Raw genomic sequence first — 24,434 nt, forward strand, 5'->3', positions numbered from 1 at the left:
TCCGCGACGCTACCCCAGTACTCGGGAGATCGCTAGCACCCGCGCACGCGACATCCCTCCGTTGAGGGTGCGCGCCACCGCATCTCTATGTATGTATGTATGTATGTGTGTGCGTGCGTGCTCACTGAGGGTGCTGCCTATTGCAGTGGCAGCCAGCAACGTGGTGCAGCCAGCAGCATGACGTAGCCCACCCCGCGTGGTACGCTAATAGCTCGATCAACCCTCGCGCCCGTGCCGCGCGAGGGTGCACGGGGTATCTAGAACCGTCACGACCTCCCGCACAAGAGGAGTTAGCCGCAGACCTCTGGTCAGCATCCGCGAGATTGGAATAATGTAGCGTCGTCAGTAAACGTGTACAGAAGACCCGCGAGCAGTGAGTAGTGTACATGAGCAAGTATTGTCTTAGGACGATCAGTAGTAGTGCCCAGGTTTGTGTGTGACAACAAATACTCACGTTCGCTTGAGAGAGAGAGAGAGATCCATTATAATTGCTTCGGTTTCTGTCTCTTTCTCTACTTCATTGCAGATACATCTCTCAATGGAATCTGCTCTTTCTTTACAAAAAGAAGAGTTTTGATCAAACTTTTATCCACGATATTATCATTGTACAGTCCAGAAAAGATTAACTCTCCTTCCATCTGTATCTTTCTTAATTTGAGTAACCTGATACTTTCTCACATACTTTCATTTCTTTTGCAAAAAGAAATATTTCAAGGATAAGAAACGCGCATTGTGTTTCGTGACATCTCATTTTTCTGAAGTTCTATATCATCTTCTTGTCGCTTTTTTTGTCTACGTTCGACTACCCCCTCGTGTACGCTTTGTTTCGGTGTCTCTTCCCCGCTTACGAGATATCATGTATACCTTCGAAATAGCTACATCTCCTCCCTTATTCCCTGGAGAGACACGAGAACGGTTCGTCAGTGAGATATTTGGGGTTTGCGGAAGAAGGATCGTTCCGAAAAATTAGGGGTGACATGAGCAGATTGGATGCTATGTCATGGTGACCCTAGAGAATAAGTTAGGAATGATGTTTGGAAATCGAGTTTGAAGCTCAGATTTTCTCTCGCACTTTCATGTTCGCGGATCCGTCTCATGATATGAAATCATCGAATGACTCAAAGCGCGGGAGAGTCCCTACATAGTTCAACATTCTCGGTACATCCATGTAGTATCGGGTGATTTTATGGCTAATCAGCTGCCAAAGCGTATTGATGTGTTGCGCTAGCCAATCAAGTCCTTCAAATGCTTTGACGCTAGAGACTATAGAGCGGCGATGCTTCCCAACAAGCTACTTCATTTGCTCCATTGTTTATCGCTTTTTATTAAAAGAGGAATTTCATCTTCCTCTCACCGTATTTAAATTATAAAGAGAGTACTCTAGAGAATTTCTTTCTAATTTTGTTAAAGTTCAGAGTCTATATATAGAGAGATGTAATTAAAAGTTTTTTAAATTTATAAGTTGTATTTTTAAGAACTTTTGTTTTATTATAAAGTTACTCGTCAAAAAAAATTTAAACAAAATTTTATTTTGTTATAAAGTTGTATTTGAGTACTTTTATTTTGTTCCAATTGAGAACATATAGAGATGCAAAGTTTTTTAAATTTTTTAAAATTATATTTAAAAATTTTAGATTTTATATAATATGTGTAATTTATATATTCGTCACTGAAATACTGTGGTATCAACATTTTTATGCTCGTGTGCAATAATTTTCTTAAATCTATAATGTGTGTTAAACTGAATTTAACCGTATTATTAGAATAATCTAGATCGATGATGAAATGGGTTTTGATTATTTATTCCATTGAGAACATTCCTGGAACGCTTTTCGACAATGTCCAAAGAATATATAATGTTCACGATATTCAAGGCTATTCAGGGCACACCAGAATCTAAAATTATCGGATATAATAGTTCGATTATGCGGTCATATTGATATAGCTAATATAATTTTTTATTCGGAACATTTTATCTCAAACCCCAAAAGTTTCGAAATTTATTTCAGAATTTAGATAATTCCTAATCTCAATTAGGATAACTTCCACGCAATCCGTCATATCGCATTCTAATCGGACATAGCATGCGTGTTTCGGCAGTCCTTCGCATTGCGTCGAATGAAGGAACAGGGTCATTAGCTACGTGGGTAGTCGGAATAGGTCGTGAGAAATCGCTCGAGCAGAAACGACCACCGGCGTGATTCTGATTCTGTTTTGAAAGGGAGCATCGATCCATCACTGTTGCTGCTTTACATTCTGTCTTAAATAGATTTCCTCGATTTAAATATTTCAATAATCGCGTCATGAACATGATTTTGTGTTTGCGAAACACATAAACACAATATATCTTTGAGGTTTGTGTTACTAAATGATACTTAAGTGCGTATTCTTGGTGATTTAAAGGACGTCAAGTATTTCGAGAGCATCGGGCGTCGCAGCCAATCGTGGAAAATCGATGAGTGATTGAAGATTATCTTTCGTCGCATTAAAATTGTATATCACTGCAAAAATACGACAGCGGTGTAACGGACTTTGCAATCAGAAACTAAGAAACGCGACACCGGCAAGCGATATCGAGTTTATCGAGTGCTTTCGATTATTCGCGGGTACACATCTGCGCAAATAGTGGCTTCGATTAATCATCCCGTAAAGCAGACACTTGTGGAAGAGATACTCGCGTATGATGGAAACGCGAGCGCCGGCGGAGCCGCTGGAAGAAATTTACGGCAACCGCGGGGAATCATCCGTCTCGTCGAACACGGCGAATCATCTGATATTTGCCATCAGATAATGTACGGCCATCGCCGATAATGGAGCACAAATCCGGCTAAGACTCGCATCGCGAAGCTGACCGTTGCAGCCAAGAACGGTTCGCCGAACATCGATTGGCTCCAGGCAACAGAACGAATTCAGACTGCTTTCTGACGTAGTGAACGAGCTAATTGGGCGTGCAGTTACATCTGCCGGGGATCTCGAATCTCCTCGATTTTGGATCCGTTGCGGAGCAGCGACGAGAAGCACAAGAAATTGGAACAAATAAAGAATTATCGATGTTTCATCTTTCTTGCCAAGTAGAGCAATTAGTGGTAAGCAAACAGAATCGAGTTAGATACTGCCGGCAAGATGCTTGAGCAAGTATCAAGATATTTACATAAATTGCACGCATTATTTGGCAAGCGAGAGAAATAGAAACGAGCGTTTTTAGCCTGACTCGTTTTTGATTCAGTGAAGAAGAAAGACACTTCCCTCACACGGCCATTGATGCAAGAAGCACTGGCTAATGCGGACGTATTGGAACGACGGTGATTACCAGCTTTTATGCGGCTTGTAGCTGTTACCGTTATCGGGGGAAGAAGATCGTTAGTAGCGTCGCCTGGAAATTCTACGGAAGATTAATGAACGGTACGACCAGTGGAACAACGTCGCGACGATAGTAACCAATAAGGAACCACACGGCCAAGGGAGAACAACGTCGCGGCTCTCTCACTTTCTATCTCTGTCTCTGGTCCAGCGGTCGGTGACACAGGCGGTCGGCTTCATGTTGTCGCGCTTCCTGCAGGAACTGTCGTCAGCGGACAACAGGAGTGCTGTCGCGGCGAAGCGGAAGGAGGAGGGCTTGTGATCGTTTCGGCAGCGGGTCAATCGTTCCCGCGGCACAACCGATCGCACGACGGCGATCGCCACGATCGCCGCCGATGAAAGTCGTGATGTGACAGCAGCGGCGAAGGCAGGTGAAGAGATGACGGTGACGGTGACGCCGTCGACTTCCGACGTCGCCGACAAGGCGGTGTCGACGGACGATGGCGGCGGCAGCGGCGGCATGGAAGTGGCGCGTTTGGAGGCTGTCCTCGCCGCCCTGGTGGAGACAAAAGTGGAAGCGATGAAGGCGTCGTCGACGCTTAGCCGACGTTCCGGCAGCGCGCCCACCAGTCCGCGTCGACCTAGATTGACCTCAACCTCGACGGCCTCCTCCTCGTTGAACCATCACCACCATCATCACCACCACCATCATCATCATCATTCCCAGCAGCAGCAACAGCAGCATCAACATAATAAGAAGAAAGGCCAACATCATCAGCATCACCGCCATCATCGCAAACGTCACGACTCCGCGCCCTGCGAGAGTGATTACCTCAACAACGCGGTGGATCATTCTCAGCATAAATTATCTAATGGTAGGTGTGTGAGTCCTTTTTGTGGATATAACATAATTGGCAAGAATTAGTTTTTTTTTATGGAGATAATACAATTAATGAAAAATTAGTTTGGATCTCTTCGATCTAATAAACCGAAGAGATCTATCTTCTTACGAGAAATTTTTCTTTGCATAAATATACGAAGTAAAACATTAATCGGTTTAATCAATCACATGCGCGAATCTGAATAAAAAGTTAAATAAAATAAAAATATTTGGTAGATTATAAATAGATGGATAAGACGTTTATTATTGTTATAGAGCAAACCCTCTAAAAACAAATAGATCGAACGAAAATAAGGAAAAATAACATAGAATATAAAAAAATAATATAAATATATAAAAAATTTAATAAAAAAAAAATAAATGAAAATAAAAGAAAGTGATAATAAAAGATATACAAACAGAAAAGAGATACAAACAAAATATAAATATATTGTAAAAAAAATAAAAATAATATACAAAATTTTCTCTCCGGTTTGGCTTAATGCATAAAAATAACGCAACGAAAACATTCACTATTAATTTTGTTAAATATTGATGAAGGCTGACATTCGCTAATTATGCTCTTTCTGTTCTAGGAAGAGGACGGAGAAGAGCCTCCGAAAGTCCTCGAAGCCCTCGAAAGAAGCGCAGGCATTCGAGGAGCCCAAATGTTCTCCAAGGCGTCGTCCAAGACGTTCACGCCGGCCTCGATTCGCGTTTCGAGTTGCTTGGCATTGACGGCGACCAAGACGTGGCCCTAATAAATTTCGAAAGGGCTAAAGAAGTCCTCGGCGACTCCTGCGAATATCCGCGGCTGCACCGAAGTGCCTGCTACTTTTCTCAAAGCGCAGCTCAATTGTAAGTACTTCAAGTGTACAACTGTATGCGACAACAACAAATGTCGGCAAGATAAATCTTTAATGGATTTCATAGAAAGAATAAGATTTCTTTTAGAATCATACTATTTTCTTAACGCCAAGAATTAGGACGTCGCGATAAAAAACGCCTTCGCTAAGAACAAATTGGCTTTAAATTCCGGAACTGGCTTATCCTCTTTCGTGGAATTTCGGAACATCTCAGGAAATCTTGGTAAAGTTTTCGCATTTACGGATAAAGCTGCGGTTCTCTAGCTTTAGTCGCCTATTAGTAGCAAACTCGTCCACTCGCGAGCCTTCGTTCTCCGTCTTCTCGTTTACGAGGTCGCCAGGAGTGCTTCTGCATCTCTTGTCCTTCTTCCATATTCGATCGGTCGACCACGAGAAGCGAGAGAGAGAAAGACATGGTTTCGGCATGAGCCAGCATACCCAGTGAAACTGGGTCAGCGTGGTGCGTGGTTGCGCGCCTTCGTCACATGCCGCTCTCGGCAAATACGATTTGGCGACTGAACTACCTGGGCGACAAAGGACGAGCGCTCAATTGGAGCGTGTAATGAAACTGGATAGCCGACGGCGATTAGCGATCACGAAGAGGTGTCATCTCCTCAATATCCCGTGCGTCCTTTCTCCTTTTTTAATTTGGCGAAACGATCTCTAAAATTACGTGCGGCAGATGCATTTGACAACCTTTGAGGATGAGATTTGGAAGGACACCTCTAATAACTGTTCTACATTAATCAATTTAACACTCGGAACTCTCGTGCTTTATCACATAATTTAGTGGTTTACTTTCAGAAATAATTTTTGTTAATTAAAATTTTTAAAAATACATATTTTCCAAATACCAAATTAATACCACATTTTTCATAACGCAGATAAAAGTATGTTTAATTAATTAAGTGTTATAACACAACGCTTTAGCAATTAATATAAATTTCATTAATTTATTGAAAAAGTATGAAATACCTTTCAATTTTTAAATTGTACTATTAAGTTGCATTTGATATGTTCGGTTAAATGAAACGTAATAACGAGTGCCCTATATATATATATATATATGTGCAAGATCGCGAGATACCGTATCTTGACAGTTACAAAATAACTGTCCGATATGTCACAGAGGCAATATTAATTGAAATTTTTTTTTGTACGGGAAAATAACTGTCAGAGTGACTGATTCAACATCAACGTTTACTACTTGATACGGTCTTTCTCGATACGGTGAAAACTACTACTAGTGTATCAATTTACTTTTCTCTCTTTATCGAATATCTCCTCTTAATTGAATACCTTGTCGCTGAAGGTAGAGACTTCTATTTATAAGCTTTTCGCGATTCTCCCGATAAGCATTATTAATAAATGAACTTTGGATACATTATATTAATAATGGAATTAACTTTATCGCTGCATAATTGCAGAATAACGAAATGTACATATTCATATATTTCGAAAGGTCCAATTCCTTTTAACGGATGCGACGGAGAGTGCAAACGATGATAATACGAGAATCAACGTGAATCGCCATTGTCCGACCACACGCCGGTTGTTATCACTACTTCGAATTTCATTCCAGTCCTCCACAATGTCCCGGCACCTCGGTTATCGTTTTTCCACTTTTCCGTCCTATTCCAGCGGCATTTTCTAAAATTATACTCAGAGAGCACGTGATGGCCTTCGTGTGTGTGACGTAGATAGTGCAACGATTGTTCTTTGTTCAGCTCGATACTGGGATCTGCTTCTCGTTGGCCGTTGTGAACGTATATCGAATTGCTGGCCCGCTTTTCCGTACATTACCGAGCTTCGATATACGATAGAGAACGAGTTGAACAATTTTACCGCAAATTTATCAGGCATCTTCTTTGATGCTCTATATTACCTTTAGTACGTCAGCAAAACTATACATAGCTCTATCTCACTACTATTTTTATTTTTAACCACTTTTTGTGGAATATTTTCCATATTTAATATCACGAAGATTTATTCGCAGCCTGCATTTTATTTGATATCCATAATGTCATATATTTAATCAAAAGTCTTTAATTTCGAATTTCAATTTTGAAGCTTCAACATGTACGTGAAGGTATAATAGATTTATTATTTTCATTTACGTTTCTTAATTCCTTAACATTGCAAAAACGTGGCTGATTTTTGCGAGCATCCGATCTTGTGCCGTTCAATCGCTTCTGTTGATCGAAAATGGGGTAACGTTCTTAATTCCAAGTCTCGATTGAGGGTACACGGTACATAACAATGAATGTTGGCTTTTCAGTCACCGCCACCCGCGGTACGGCGACTTCTCAAGTTTCACGAACAATACAGGTACTACGATGATCGATACTCGTTCGTCGCTCGCCCTTTTTCGAGCCTTTACAATCAGTATTAAAGTCGGGAACGTGTTCCGCTGTTCAAATTACGAATGAAGTGCGAATGAATGTAGATTTTAATTAACGACATCGATAGCTCGGATTTATTCAGAAAATGAATATGTTTTATATATTTATAAAATGAATATGAAATTTCATTGCAAGAACAATCTAAAAAAAGACGAAGCTCTCGATTTCTATTTAAACAATCTCTTTTGTAAAAGTAAATTTCTTAAAAATGTTTTAAGAATTTGTAAATTTATATTGTTATTTGTTTTCTATTGTTAGACAATGTAATTTGTAAATTTATATTGACATTTGTTTTCTATTGTCAGACAATGTAATTTGTAAATTTATATTGACATTTGTTTTCTATTATTAGACAATTCAAGAGGGAAAAAGTTTATTTTTGAACGTCTACATGAGGTACACAAGGGAAACGTTATTTTTTTTCATTCAAATGAAACGTCAGACGCAGCCAGAGTACTCGCACGTTTCATTTCTGAAACGGTTTTGCTGGAGAATAACGATGAACAATATAGCCACAGTTGTGGAAACAATAGCCTGGTGTATTATTCGTGCGGTTTTTGCATGTGTCATTTCAAAGCAAATCGTCATTCGATATTTCCAAATAAATATCGACAGAGAAGAATCTTTTCTGATTTTCCGATATTTTTTTCAGAAAAATTCATTACGACGACGACGACTACGTAGCGTTGAACGTAGCCGACGAGCTGGAGGAAGAGGAGACTCTGAGCGGACCGGAGAAGGTGGACGAAGCTCAGGGAAGATATCACCGACCGCGAAGAAAGCGTAAACGTAAACGACGCAAGATCGAACCCGTCTGCCCGGAAGAGGAACTCGTCGATCCCGAGGAACTTCCGCCTCGTGCACGATGGACGATCGTCGCGACCGCTTGTCTTCTGCTCGCCATGTCCTTACTCCTGGTTGGTGTTACGCTGCGAATGGCGCCTATAATTGACGACATGGGTGAGTCGATTCTTCGTCATTCTTATATCCATTTTTATCAATATGGATTAACTTTAATTTTAAATTATTCGTTATCTTTTTTTAATTCTTAAAATTAGAAAAAGATAAAAAATAAGTTAAATATCTTAAATACTGAGATAAAAAATAGTGACACTTTTATTAAAATCTCTGGAACATCGATTTAAATAAAACTGGAATAAAAACATAGGAGTTTCATAAATCTGTTTTATTAATCAAATCATTATAAATCAGTCTTTATGAAAGTATTAATAATAAAACAGATATATATCGTTTTGTTTTTTTTTTACATCAACGGACTAATCTTAGTACTTGAGAGTTAATTCCAAAGGGCTACGTAAATTTTACATACAGGTAGTGAAATCATTAAGCGCTAAATTATGCTTTTATCATTATAACGTTCATTTTCCCATGTTAAAAAGTAGGACAAGTGAAGCAAACTTTAAAAATTTTGTCTATTATACTTATATCAGTTTGGACCATCTCGGATCTGTATTATAACAGAGTGTGATAAATGAGTTTTAATTTTTAAATATTTTTGTTGTGTTATTATATACTTTATTATTTTGTTTAAGTATGAAAAAACACATACATAATCGACCATATTATTTTAAGATTGAATTTTATAATATGTTTATTACTTCTTTCTTTTTAGGTTAATAATTAGGTTATTTGTATTTATAAAAGTAGATTACAAATATTTTGTTTATAAAATATATGGAAATTTGTCATATTATAATTAAGAATGGCCTATTTCCTTTTATGTAAAATATTACGTATCGACAACAATACTATATCGTTCAATGGCGACAACATTCTACATTTAAATCGAGATTAAAGTTAATCTACACTGGTAGAAATGGACATTAATCATATGAAAATCGAGCGTTGCGCGTTTATTCCATTCGATAACATCTCACTGTATAATTTATTTTATGTATTTTGTAACCCACTTGCGTTAGCACGATCTTTCTTCTTTCTTTCTTTTCTTTTTCTATTAAATTTACAAAAGAGATGTTCAAGAAGATCTTTTAGAAAATGTTCTGTGCTCGATAGATGCGTTTATTTCTCAAAGATTTTATTAGAACGCTATAAAACGTGCGATTTATCTCGCACTGCGGACTTTTCACGGGCGGAAAGCCATCCAATAGTTGACGCGATGCGTCCGAAAATAGTAGCTAAATAGTAGTGTGGATTTACGTTTGAGAACGTGGGAGAAAATCATGCTGGATTACCGGCACTAAAATATGCAAGACGGTCCCAAGGGTAGTAACCTCCGGATGAAGTTGCAAAGCATTAATGATTTAATGCATCTTTATTATACAATCCTATTGTACTTGAGAAACGATATTGTCGCTTAAACAGATCCGATTAAGTACAGATTCTAACAAATAGATTCTAAATTTGATTAATTTTCTTTTTCTTCTTTTTGTCATCCACCATTCGCAATTTCTTAAAGACTTCTTTCTTGTAAATATTGATATTAATTCTTTTTGTCATTATATTAATATTTACAATTTGTATAACGCATATATACGTATAGAATAATTACGAATTAACGTAAATAAGAGAAAGGATTCTCAATATTCAAAGCAAATCTTAGTGCTTAATAATATTTATGTGTAAATTTTCAAATACATTTTACAGTTCTATAAATTGCGTGTTGATTCGGTTTGTCAGATTTGCAACGCAATGATAAACTGAAGCTAAAATTATAATAGCACAAATTAAATCGACCTTGGGGATTTAATAATAATGTAAATAATCATCTTAAAACTTTGCGAAGAATTTATGATATAATTGCGAAAAATATTAGATACGGATTATTCTTTCAAAGAATTTTGTAATTCCATTCATGCACGTTTAAAGTACTGTGTATAAAAAGATTAATTTTGATTTCGGTTCAACTTACACTTTATTCCTTTTTAATTCTTAAAACTAGAAAAAGATGAATTAGTTCAACCAAGATTAAAATTAAATTGCATTGCTAGAAACAAACATAAATCTAATGTATGAAGTGACTCAAGGCTAGGTGATTTGATCATGGTAATTACTAGGTTACTTCCGATGCGATAACAGTTCGGTCAGCGTCGTTAGTGGTTTCGTGGTTGACACTTGCGTCGTTTCCTTACACTGGAAACCACAAAACAGCGTTTCCTCTTACACGATAGCAAACCATCGTTGGTTCTCTAAATTGGAGCTTTTCCCATCGAGGAAAAGGAAGTGCATGGAGAATTTCAATTATAACTAGTAGCATTACACGCAGACTGATGATACTCCTGAATGCCGCATTCAGCATAAAAGTACTTCTGCATTAAGCTTATATAAATCGTAAAGCGTGCAGGATACACACAAATGTATAATACACGAATTTCCACTGGCACAAATAAACCGCATGCAGCGTGCGAGGTCGAGGGCGCTTCGTGTTTCTAAATTAAAGGCGCGCGTCTGCGAATCCTCCAGTCAGCCGTCGGATTTTCACAGCTAAGCCACCTTGAAGCTCACACTCGTTTCACTGTAGAGAAAGCTCGCCGAGAGTAGCTTTCGACAAGTGCGCGTTGTCTTTCGAGCGCGTCAAACGACTCGCTGATCCGCAGTGTCGTTGATCCTCTTGTGACGACCGAGTGTCGCAGGATCGATCTAGGATGTTACCCTATGGCAAACACGATTACAGTTCCGCCGGACCTTCTCATCGTAGTCATAGTTCAATCGAGAATACCACGCAAGAAATAGAATTAAAGTTTCTACCTAGTTTTCACGTTTCTAGTGCCCGCATTTTTCTCTCGCAAAATTGTTAGATCGGGATTCTACGGAGTTAATTCTCGTCTCTCTTCGAGAGGAAACAATTTCCTGGACATCCGTGCTCGAGAGCAGTAAAGCAAAAATAAAACCGCGCTTTAGTGGTAATCGCCGGCGGCAAAGCAATGCGATTTTAACGCTTCGAAATTCTAAAGATCGTTTAACTGCCGTTAAATTGTCGACACCAGCAATCATTACGCGAAATAAAAGTTTCCTATTGTAGAAATTAATTATCGTCAATATAAAATAAGGATCTCATTCTGTGATTGTGTAGAAATAGATTCAGATATGTGTTGAAAAATCTTGTTGTTCTAAATGTTATAATAACATTGTTTATTTATTGTAAAACTTTTTTGGATTTAGTTTAGATAATTTACCTCGATTCTGCTCAAAAATATATTAAAATTTTTATTTTTTTAAATTTTTACTAGCCATGAACAATATCTGTTTCCGATAGAACGCGTCAAAGTGCGGATGACGCTGTATAAATACACCATCGCACGCGAAATCAACAAGTCAGAGTCGATACTGGAACTTACACAGTTCAAACGATGTTTCTACATAGATAGATTGCGGAAGCGGATGTCATCGTATGCGATAGATCGGAAAATTGTTGTATTATTGATCCGAGGAGATGAGCTTATTAATCTTTCGTTTCATGATCATCTGCATCCTCGACGCAAACGTTTGATAATAATAGCGTAATTAATAAAACTTCAAAGACATAGATAAGATATAGAATTTTAAATCGTGCGTGAAATTAATTTTCTTCTTTTTTAAGATTCTACGAAATTGTGTGACAATTAATTTGTATATTTCTTCATTATATTTAATTTCAACATTTTCTTCTTGACGCGCCGTAAGTACACATTTCTCTTGGGTAAGAGCATGAATTATTATTAAGTAAGGTTTATGAATTTTGCATAAAATGTCATAGATTTGTTAATCTTTGTGAGATCATGTCAACTATACATATGTGGTAAAAAGGAAAATTATTAATTGGCTGTATAAATATCCAGTGATATTTGTATGTCGCATTTATATTGAAATTAAGTTTCACTGTAGATTTTAATTATCCGTACATGTCATTTATATGTATATATATATATATGTATATATAAAATCGATTAATTATTTTTATATATAATCGAGTTAAACGGATTTCAATATTCAGATGTATCGGATGTTGTCTTGTGCTCGGACAGAATTGTTTGCAAAAATGGTACCGTATTGATTCGCACCAGATGCGACGTTCCTTTGTCGACGTCAATATCTACAATATTTTAATTTAATTGAATATGTATCTTTCTCGTCATACGTATTTATAGCTTTTATATTTCTCATCACACACAGATTGAAATAATATTCAGTGGTTTAATAATATACCATTGCGTGATTGAGTTAAGTGATTAAGTTAAGTGAAATTATAAAATCAACGTTTTGCAAAGAAGACACTCTTTGTTTGTTTTAATGAATATTAATAATTAAAAGTAATTTATATAAATTTTTATCTTTATATGTCTAAATTTACATTTACTTTTTCTAAAAGTATTCTATGTATTTTTTAATATACAGAATGAATTATCTAATATTAAAATATCTTTGTTATTTTTGATGATACGAGAAAATGTCTAGGAAGAACTTATTTGCTTTGAATAGACAAGTATTAGGTATAATAAGTAAAAAATTTTTTTTAAGATCATTATTTTCGAGATTTAAAGATCATTAACAATTTTTGGGGATATCATATCTTTATCATCACTGTAATGTAATTGATAAAAAAACACACAAATTTAACATGATATGTTGGTCTTTAAATGATCCTTTGAGATAAATTTACTGCACCAAAATAATTTTTAATCTCAAAAATAACAGTCTTAAAAAATATTTATTTATTACAATAATTAGAGTAATTTCTTTCGAGGCGAATAAGTTCTTCTTTAGATACTTTCTCATATCAAAAGTAACGGAGATATTTTAGATTCTATTATTAGATCACCCTGTATACAACACATTTTTAGACCATTTTGCAAACACATCACTGTTCATAGCGAGGAAACGCTATTAATTTAATTGAGTTTCAGAGTAAACTCTCGCTTGTCATGACGTTCGCGAATTTGAGGAAACAGTGAAAAATAGTTGTCGAATGTCTATAACAGTTGCTACGTGATCGATAAAATTATCGGATATTGATCCTAAGTTTGCAAGATGACTTTCTGCGTGCAAATTTCACGGAAGGCGTCTCATTTCGGCACTTTACAGCTTCGCGTTTACATCGTTTCGCGCTCACGGCGAGAATCAGGTCAGGCCTGAACACAGCGGTTGATTTTCGCCACCATTCGATTTTGACGTTGTACGTTATTAAAGGTTACGGATATAGAGCGATCGTCATTTCTGACATTTGGTTATACCCACAATTGCTGTAGTTGATTCATTACGATCATTTCCTCGTCAATCGTGCGTTTTACATGCACTGGATCGAGTGATCAATCAATTAGCGGTCTTTAATCACTTCCACCTACCAATTGTATGCTAAATCTTTTGAGTCAATGCTCGAACAGAAGTTCATAATCCGACCGCTTCATACATTTCCCACACTCGAAACTTGATGGAAATTTGCTCGTTAAAATTTCCCAATTTCAAGTTAACATTCTGAGGAATTTGTATAAATTAAACGGCAAACAAAATTTTACATTTATTCCTCTTACAAAACCGCGCGTATTAAAGTCTGTACCGGCATTGTAACTCTGAAGCGTTAATACCCCGCATTGCTTTTACATTGTATGCTTCCGCGTGAAATTGTGCCATGAAGTCCGTGAATTTTTTATTTCGCTGTCCCGGAAACGGGAAGCGGAGATGGGGACAAGTGAAACGGCAAGACCAGAAATGGGTAAAATTTGTGAAGAGCACCACAGTTTATTTCACAATGTCATAACACGAATAATACGTTACCGGCCATTATGCTTGCGCACAGTGCGCCTCGGCAATATCGTAAAGCAGTGCGTATCGATCTTGTGCAGTTAGGAGATGACATCTACTGCGCAAATTATACGCGTCCGGTGTATTTGCATAACTCCGAGCGGTGACAATTCGCGGCCGTTGCGTCGTCATGCGTGATCAGATGACACCCATGTGCCGCAGAACATCGTAGTCGAACTACATTCGGCGCATCACGAGGAATTGACGCGTTGTCATCGTTCTTGATATGATGATCATTTATGTTCTCGCGACTGAGTATTTTGGGGATTCCGATCGATAGATGTTGAATGCGCACGATTTACAAAATGAGTTTTTAACATATTAATACGTATTGTCTATTTATTTCGCGAAGCTATAGATTAGAGAGAAACCGTCGCCGATATAATTCGTTGATTTGAAAACGAAAATCCTTCATTGAATGAGAAATTTGATATTATACTAATTCTGAATGAAACAATGTAGTATAGAATATAACGCGATGTCATCGTTATCATCGGTAATATGATCTTTTATTTATATTCTTGTGCGACTGAGGATTTACTATTTTGGGGATTCTAGCTGACTAATAGATATTGAATGCATACAATTCTTGATTAATTAAATAATTAATTAAATATATCTTATTTTTATTTATATTTTTACTAAGTAAGTTTTTAATGCATATTATTTATTTACTTCGTAGATTAAAGGGGAACTGTCGCAGTTATAACTCGCTGACTTGAAAATGGCAATTGTTTATTTCGAAATTCAATATTAGTTTCGAATGTAACAATGTAATATAGAATATAACAAGTTTTCATTATCTTTGATATAATGATCTTTATGGTCTTGCGACTATTTTAGAGATTTGAATCAACTGATGAATATTGTAAATATATGCATTCAATTCTTAATTAATTATAACATATATTATTTTTATTTTATTATATTTTTATAAATTTATTTAATAAATTTTTAATATATTGATACATATTATCTATTTATTTTAGATTCAGAGAGAAAGAGAGAGAGAGAGAGGAACGTGATTATAATATATTTGTCGATTTAACAGAAATTGTTTATTTTAGATGAGAAATTTGATATTATCATGTCGATTATTGGTTTCAATGCAACGATATAGAATATAATACGTATGATATTATCATGTTGATATAATGATATTTTATGTTTTTGAATTGAATTTTAGGGATTCGAGCCAACTGATGAATATTATGAATGCGCGCAATTCTTAATTAAAATATATATCTCATTTTTATTTAGTTTATATTTTTACAAAATAAGTTTTTAACTGATTTTCATACTGATATGTATTATCTATTTATTTTGCGAGGCTGTAGATTAGAGAGAAACTAGTTAGAGAGAAACTCGCAGTTTAATTCGTTAACTTGGAAAAGGGAATCGTTTCTCGGATAAGAAATTTGATATTATATCAGTTTTGAATGCAATGATGTAGTATAAAATATAATATAATGTGGGATAATCCATTTGCGTTTGGAGAGTGAAATTTAATGCAAGTTTCGTATACTATTACATTATTTTGGAATCAGAACCTATATATGTTCATGTTTATATGGATCTCTCGATCTCTAATTCACGGACCGTACAGGTGCGAACGCATTAGAATTTCTGAGGCAAGTTTATATCATTTGCAAATATATATTCTGCCCTCGAACATCGGAAAGCAAATTCGCGAAACCATTTTGGCAGAGGGAGTTAACTTCTTTCGCGTTTCAGCGGATTAAAAGAGGTGGGCCGTAAATACTCCCGTCGTAATTTGAAAGCTCTCGTGTTCCAGTACTTCTCGGCGCATGGATTCTTTAAATGGTTTACTCGCAGAAATGTATTTGGCGCGTATGAAAATTTCATTTACAAGAAACTGGTCCGGATCTCACGCTGCAGCGACGCCATTAAAATAATGTGATATCATTATATATATACATTGTTTGGCGCATCGGTGTCGATAAATAGCATAATTTTCAGTTGCTTCAATGAAATTTCCCACGTCCGCACATAGCCACGTGTACGCTCATTAGAAGAGCTGCGGTATGTGTACTGACGTCAAAGCAACTTTGCGCCAAAACAGGGTCAATTTCTCCGAGGTCGGTCGATTTCTCAATTTTTCCTCTCGTTCATTATTAAAAAGGAAATGGAGAACAAGCGATTTCTTATGCTTTTGGTAGGATGCGCAGCCGGCGTTGGCTGCTGGACTACACGGGTAGTCCATTAACTGAGAGTAAGTTCGGAGCTTCCAGACGCTGCCTAAGTTGCCAGTTTATGATCGATCCATGCGGTAAATTAGAGCGTGACACCTCGACAGCTCATTGTCTCACTGTGTGCAGTGCTTGTATTTAACGTTCACAGACTGAAGGCAAAGATGCGATATATCATCATGATGGATACTCTTCTATATTTCCTCGCCTCGTGATAACTGAAACAAAGAGCAATCTGGAAGATTTACTGCGAGATGCAGTGAAATATACGATTTCTGCTTTCGCTAGTTTGGTGCAATTTTGATAGAAGAACGTGCCGTAATCTTTGCTTTTATTTCCTTTCTTCAAGTCGCTGAATAATCGTAAAGTGGTGGCAGAAAGAATTTTATTGGCGGTGAAACTGTGTGTTTCGTCATCGATGTCAATTGCGATTTTCGAAGTGAAACGGTAACTCCTGCGGAATTGCATTACGCGCGGTTCTCCGTTAATTTCGACAGCCGAACCGAAGTCGAAACTCGTGCTGAAATTAGATTGGATAGTATGTCGTTCTTCATAACAGACCAATAAAGTAAACAGCAATTGGCAGTGTATCACGAATCTTTTACACGGATTTAAGCCAACACGGATTTAAAGCCAAAGGTTTATCTTCTCAAAGCTCTCGGGATAGGTAAAAAATAAGTGTGCCAGTAATGAATGTGATTATGATAAATCACGCGAAAAGTAGTATAGATATTTAGTATTGGTTTAAATTTATATTCAAATTTATATTTAAAAAGAGGTGCATAATTACATTAAATTTATATTAAATTAATTTTTTTTAAAAAGAGGCACAATTTTTTTTTACAATTTTTCTGGCATACACAGTTCTAATTTGGAAACTCTTTATTTCACTTTATAGAATTTGTTTTTCTGGTTTTAACGTATATAAGCGTGTCAAATTTGATATAATTTTAGATTTACCCCTTCTGCTTTCTGAGAATGGAAATGCTGACGTCCGCTGCATGTAGTCATACTATTTCGCATTCTATTTTCTCACTCTTCCACAGCAAACTCGACAACTCGCGCTGTCATTCCCATTCATCTATGCCATAAACTGATGCTCGACTGAAAGGGCAGTCTCATATTCAACAACACTATCTCTCCATTTGATTGTAAATCTATCATTCCATAACAACGTTTACTATCCCAACTCTCAAGAAGCTCTTTCTCTTGATCATCAGCGTGTCCATTATTATGTTGTTTCAATAATATTTCCCTTCTCATAAAATTAGGACAATGTTGGGCAGTGTTGAAACAGATGCCTCCTTTGGCAGTGGTGTAGTCGTCGGTTTATAATTCAAACTTCAAAGTTTATGGTCAAAGCCTCAAGTTACTTTTGATTGCGCCTTTGAGATACATGAAGCTTAGAGAGCGAGTTCGATATTCAGGTGATCTAATAAAATGAATATTTTGAAAGATAGGATTTTCGTGTATAAATAACGCGCACGGCGTAAATAAGGCTACGTAGAATAATTTTATATCTCGCATTTTCACTTGCGAAAAAAGATGATTATTTTTTCACTAGTATCATTGATGCACGCTCTAATAATATTGCCTACGACATTTTCTTTTGAGATAATTATGAGAGAGAAAAAGAAAAGGAGACTAAAATGTTGGAGATATAACAACGATTGGAATAACATAGGTCATGAAATTTGACATTTCATGTGTCTCATTTAATATCCGTACTTTTAAAAGCCCTTTTTCCTCGTACTATGATTTTTTTACATAGAAATGGTGGATTGCAATATGCGAGCGAGTTCCATTTATTCGGACAGAAATCACTTCTTTCCGAGTATTCTCGCTCCGATTCGTGAGCTCCAAATATTAGTCCTCAGTTATTGCACCAAGGTAGAAAGCCGGCTGAGCTCGGATTATTCGTATGTTTCTCATTTGAAAATTGTAAGAGTTTAAAGAATTGGAAATCTCTCTAAAATCTACTACGTTTTTCATCATGAATATTATGTTAAAAAGTATAAATATTTAAAAGGTATTATTCCACTTAATTAAAAAATACTGAAATAAAATATGTCAATGATTAATAATTAATAGACACGTTTAGTTCTTTAAAAAATAATGGATATTTCTTAACGTTTTATATTATAATTTTTTAAATATTATTTATTACATTAAAATTACGGTGAAGTTATTACGGTTTTAAGAAATAATTTACGAACTTTACTCATTAATAACGCTAAATCTCACATTAATTAATCATAATACCTATTAAAATTTGATATATATGATTCTTAATTGTATTCAGTATGAAAATAATCTAAAATTTACCTTCTTTCGAACTGATTCAGCATTTTTATTGTTAAATTATTTAGGAAATATTATTCTTTAACATCTAACAGCTAAGTTTTGATTAGTGCGCGTCTGAAACTGTTATTTAAACAAAACAAATTTTTAAATTTAAATCTTAGAATATTAGGTTAAAAAAATATATTTTTCCCCTAGTAATATCAAAAACTATTAGGTGTGGAATTAATGTAGCGTTTTTAATGAAAGAATGTTATTTATTCACCATGAGCAGTAAAAAAATACATAATGAAGTACTTACATCACTTGTAAAACGCTACGAATTAATTCCAACACCTAATATATATTTCAAGAGTTCATTCATTAAATTCTTTAATTTATTTAGTTTTAAAACTACATTTTTTTACATTAATATACAAAAATAAATTTTTTATCATCCTAGTTTAAAATTAAGTTTCATTGCAAGAAATCCGTTACATTACTTTTTCAATAAGACATTTACATATCGATATTAAATTTGAATTCTTTAAGAGAATCACTTTCTTGTTAAATTTTCATTGAAACTTTTATTATAACGGCGTCGCTTTATTCTAAATTTTTAGAATATTCTCTGTATGCGACCCAAATTATGTAGATCTGACATCGATAGGTATGAGAGTATGGTTGGGAAATTAACGAAGCATTGCCGGTAGTAACTCCGTTGCGCAGCATCCGCAGTTCCGGCGACACTGTAAGTGCTTGTATCACCTGTTACGCCTGTCATTCGCTCTTCCGTATATCTCCGACATCCGGAACATTATTAGGTCCTTCATAGCATTCAGTCTTTCGTATGTGCTAACATCTGTAACCGGCACAAGAGCATCATCGATTACCAATATCTAGCACGTTGCATGAGGAGAGGACGGATCAATGGGAAATTCAGTGCGCGAGATGCTGGAGCCAATCTCAAATGGCATAGGAGAAAAGTACGCCGGATACGACGAATGAAGTGAAATTGCATTTACGGTCTCAAACGCGATCGCCTAAGTAATTTGTCACATACCGCAAAAAGTCTTTCTAGTCGAAATACCTATAAATCCTTATCCAGTCTTATGGAGCGTAAGACCTTCCGATTACGTACTCGATCAAAGTAAATTGGGAAACCTGAGATCCCGGGGATCGTCGGACGTAACAAAGGGAATTCGATACCATTACACCTAGTTTCCGTTTCCGGATACCAATTTGCCAATTCCTCGATCACGCGGGTATCGGAATGTGGTAAATCGAAGCCGTGACTACCGTTAAGAGCACTTCGACGGGTAGATAACTGTGGTCGGTGGCTTCAGCACGATAGGTTTCGAAGTAGGAGAGAAAAATTGACGGCCTCGCCATTGAGGCTATCGTTTACGCTCTCATCCATTCTACGAGACCATCCATCCGTCGAGGATCCGTCGAATTCACTTTGCCAAGAGATTTTTTTAAGGGACGAGCGAGAAATCGATCGTCGTCTTCATTCTACATGCCGACGACGAGATTCAAATATATAATTTCAACCGCTACCCGTGGGTGCTGAATTCTCTAAATATTTGGCCAAGTATATTTGTCGGCATGAAACGTGAAAATATGTGTGCGTGCGCGTCGTACACGTGGAATTTGCATATATTCATCGACGGATTTTGGGCTGCAAGGAAAGAGACACGGCGAGCGGATCGGTGGTGCCTTGGATCCACATCGCTATAAATACACGTCGCAATAAACTCAAGGGTGACGTCCACTACATGGATCGACGTTTTTAGCCGTCCTTCTTCTTCTTCTTCTTCTTCTACTTCTTCTTCTTCTTCTTCTTCTTGGAGAACTTTTGTTTCTTCTCTATAATTATTTCTCAATAATGTTCTCAAGATTTCGCAATGTTTACGTCATTACTCGCCTCCATAAACTTGGGATAATTTCATCACGGCGCCCATATTCTCGAAGTGTAAAAATAAGCACGAAAGAAATAAAATTTACGCAGTTGGAAAATTTGGGTTAAACTTAATATATTTTACGTGTTCCAAACGATTCAAATTTTTATGTTAATTTAACAGGTGAATACATTAGAAAATATAACACAAATATTATTTTAAAAATAAACACAAAAATATTAACACAGTTTATAAATAAACTATAGAAACATATTTTTTTTTAGTAAAATTAACATTTATGATATGTTAAATTAGTATGTATTTTATTCATTTCAGATTAGAATTTATATTTTAAAACATATTATTTTTATGTTATTCAATTTTATCCATTTAATTTTTTAATTGTCATTTTGACATCAAGAAATATTGAATATAAAATATTTAAATGACATAATCACATTATGTTAAATTAACACTCAAATATGTTTTTCAAATTTCAATACAAAATTTTAACGAAGATTTGAGTGAATCGTTTCCAATACAAAATGTTTTTTACTATGCAATATTATATTAGGTGTTGGAATTAATTCGTAGCGTTTTACAAGTGATGGGAAGTACTTTCATTAATGTATTTTTTAATGCTCATGTGAAATAAATAACATTCTTTCATTAAAAAACGCTACGAATTAATTCCAACACCTAATATATAATTATAGGCACAAGATTGTTTTAATAGATTTCCTTCTATTTTATTTCTTTTATTTAAAATGTTTGGTGCACTTGATCGGAGCGATAATAATTTAGAATTGACGCATGATTGTGTTCATTGCGTCAATGTTTGCCTTTCTAATAGGTTTATTATAATAAGATACACCTGCACAATATAACTTGTCAAGGATAATTTAATAATAACTACGTGTCTTCGAGTTCAAAGTCCTTGAGAATCAAGGTCAAGAACATTATTCTTGTAATCGTTATATAGTTTAATCATCTTATTATACAAGATTTCAAAGTTATCTCTATTGTTTTCGAACTTCACGTTGTTTTACAACGAATATATGTAACTTTAATATTCGCATCGAACTTCGTAAAGATATTATAATAAATTATAATATAGAGTTATTATAATCGAGAATATTATAACATCGTCGTTAATTTTAACGAAAAAGAGAAGTATCTGAGGTAAATTTAAAATTATAAAATTATTATAAAACAATTTTTTGGCCTTTGATAACTTACCCAGATAGCCAAGTCTGTAGAAAGCAGATTTTTTTTAAATGTCTGCTATACATTATGCCAACAAAATAACAACAGAATTAGACGTACATAATAGCCTGTTGACAGGCTGCTAGAAAAAACGTAACAGAATCTGCAAGCGTCAGATAATGTCAGCATTATCTGCTCGGTTTTTGCCAACAATTTGTCTTCATATCGATAGGCAATGTTAACAAAATACAAGCCTAATGTGGATGCAGTTGATGGCAGACTGCTGTCATTTTATGCTCGAATCTGCCGACAATCTGCTAGAAGATTGTAGACATTTTGCTATCTGGATTAGATGCTTTGATAAACAATGGGGATATTGGACCAATATTTGTGCTAATAATCGTGATACTAAGGTTTATATTTCCTGAATAAGATGGTAATTAAGATTAAGCAATTAGCTGACGAATATATAGGTAATATATACGAAGTATTCTGTAAACGTCTTATATATGGGAAACGCTTATGCGGCATTCTTGTAAGAATATTCGCACACTGCTGACGTTTATGGAAGACAATGTGGCCCTCTCATGCTTGTTGCGGTTTATCGTGGTCACGATTAAACTCGAAAGCGCTCGCAAGAGAGAATGTTCTATCCTGTGATGGGAAACCCGTGAAAACCGCGGTCGATCTACTTTAATCACCCTTTACGACGCGATATAAATAGCTTTCCAGTTATTTATCACCTACTCTCCATAAAAATCTTTTCCTACAGCCAGCAACGAGGATACGACTAAAGTTTCTGTCTTCGAAATCAATTCATTATTTTAGAGAAATAATTATTTCCGAATTAATAATAGTGCTTTACGATAGCAAGTCTACAGGGATAAAAAGATGGATAACGTGACCCTCGAAGATGCGATATACATCATCGATAATATGACGGAATATGGATCAGTCATTTTATAAGTGTCAGACTTACAATTCCCTCGCGGAAAAATATATCCTTTGGTATAAGCTCCGGTCAAATAGACGTAAAGCAATCGATGGCGAAGAAATAACGATGAAGAACGATATTCTGGACTTCTCGGCGCGTTTTCGAGATCATTAATTCGCTCGCCATGGACATTAATCATCGGGACGATCGGAATCGACGGCCGAGTGTCGCGTCGTGCGAAAGGATAATTCTTTATGTGGATGATTTCGCGGCAGCAACTGGCCAGGATTTATCATCAGGATTCTATAACCGTGCTAAAGATGTTTACGCATTGTCCGGCGAACCGAATGGTACCCGAATAGGTCATCGTTCCAGTCTACATCCATCCACTTCAGACAGTCTGGGCTTCCAGCTGGACGATCGTTCCGGTCTTTATCTTTCCGACTTCGGCGACAGATCGCCTTCTCCTAATCTATACTCTCAAACGAACAGTCCGAGACGCTCTAGATGCAACTTAGACATCGATCAGCGGTCCAGCAGACGTTTTAGCTCGTCGACGAGTCGCTCGAAGACGAACAGCTGTAGCAGACAGCTGCAACCGACTCCTTTAGGTAGGAAATAATTGGAAAGAGAATTTAATGTATAGAAGAAAATGTTTTATTCCTCATAATTAATTAAAGGAAACTATAATTAATCTTGAATCAATATTGCCTTTGTAGAGCTTATAACTCACTGTTGACGTTTTGTCTTTTCTCGACATCAAAAAAATATAATCGGATAAAATACTCGACTTTCTCAACTTTGTGTGACGTCATAGTTCGAATGCATTAAAAACGAATGGAACGTATCGCGTTTTGCTTCGAAGCATCCACAAAAGGATTATCGCTTTTATCGATCAATTCCTGTGGGCGTACGGAAAACGTTTTAACATTAATATGTGACGACGACGTGAAACTTCAGGGGATGATAGAAGAGCTAGCGTTAGCAAGAAAACCAGGCCACGAAGGGCAAGTACTGCAGCTTCTCGAAAGGAGTCTATTCGCCAGACAAAGGGGGATATTAAGCAGACGCAGAAGATGATAGAGGACACTCAAGAACTCGAGCAAGCGCGACGTCATCGACGAATCGCCATGATCGTTTTGGGGACCTTTATCTTCCTTCTGGTAGCTTCGGTGCTTGCGGTGGTGATCACCTTGACGCACAACAGCTTTCTGAATCCTGCATCCAATTCAAAGGAACTGGCCGAGCATAATTGTAAATTGGAAAAATGAAATCTAAAAGTTTGGATACTAACCCAAAATTATAAAAGCTACTTTCCTTTTAGGAGGCACAATCGATAGAAGTGTCGTTCTATCTTTGTTACTTATTGATTGGATAAAACAAAAAGAATAAAACGACGTTTGTGTCGATTGTGTCTCCTCAAAAGAAAGCAGCTAAAATATCAAATATTAGAATACCGAGACTTTCAAAATTTAAGTTTAAAGTCACTAACTGAGATCCTTCTCCATCATTTTAAGCTAAATGGAATTTCTCCGCGGTTAATTCACTTTGCTCGTGGATTTAACTCTGTAACAGTTTCGCCGCAACGCTCGATAAGACTAATTTAAGTTTTGTGCTACTTTTGAATCACGAGCGATTAAGTCTAATCCGAAGTTGAGAAAAATCTTTTTCAACACGGAAGGAAGGTAACATAAATCTA

At 36.2% G+C, this 24,434-nt stretch overlaps 2 protein-coding genes across 4 annotated transcripts in view; both read left to right on the forward strand.

Moving 5' to 3' along the window:
• The window catches only part of LOC105147114 (uncharacterized), a 31,264-nt gene continuing 6,830 nt past the window's right edge, over nucleotides 1-24,434 (forward strand). The window contains exons 1-4 of one of the 3 annotated variants that reach the window (XM_087414790.1): nucleotides 1-428; nucleotides 2,404-4,175; nucleotides 4,777-5,038; nucleotides 8,101-8,408. In XM_087414790.1, the coding sequence (XP_087270916.1) occupies nucleotides 3,740-4,175; nucleotides 4,777-5,038; nucleotides 8,101-8,408 (1,006 nt within the window). In that variant the 5' untranslated portion in view covers nucleotides 1-428; nucleotides 2,404-3,739. The remainder of the gene's footprint in view (nucleotides 429-2,403; nucleotides 4,176-4,776; nucleotides 5,039-8,100; nucleotides 8,409-24,434) is intronic. The other 2 variants (XM_087414789.1, XM_087414791.1) reach the window with 2 other exon arrangements.
• On the forward strand, nucleotides 8,509-23,357 carry LOC147907086 (uncharacterized). Its single transcript, XM_087414794.1, has 2 exons — nucleotides 8,509-14,115; nucleotides 22,672-23,357. The coding sequence occupies exon 2, from the start codon at nucleotides 22,920-22,922 to the stop codon at nucleotides 23,355-23,357; it is 438 nt and encodes a 145-aa protein (XP_087270920.1). The 5' UTR covers nucleotides 8,509-14,115; nucleotides 22,672-22,919.

This window comes from Acromyrmex echinatior, chromosome 16 (genome assembly GCF_024713525.1).
Source record: "Acromyrmex echinatior isolate Ae372 chromosome 16, ASM2471352v2, whole genome shotgun sequence".
Lineage (NCBI taxonomy): Eukaryota > Metazoa > Arthropoda > Insecta > Hymenoptera > Formicidae > Acromyrmex > Acromyrmex echinatior.

What these genes read in the sequence shown, in the direction of transcription:
- LOC147907086 (XM_087414794.1), top strand. Translation starts at nt 22,920, where the DNA reads ATGGACATTAATCATCGGGACGATCGGAATCGACGGCCGAGTGTCGCG.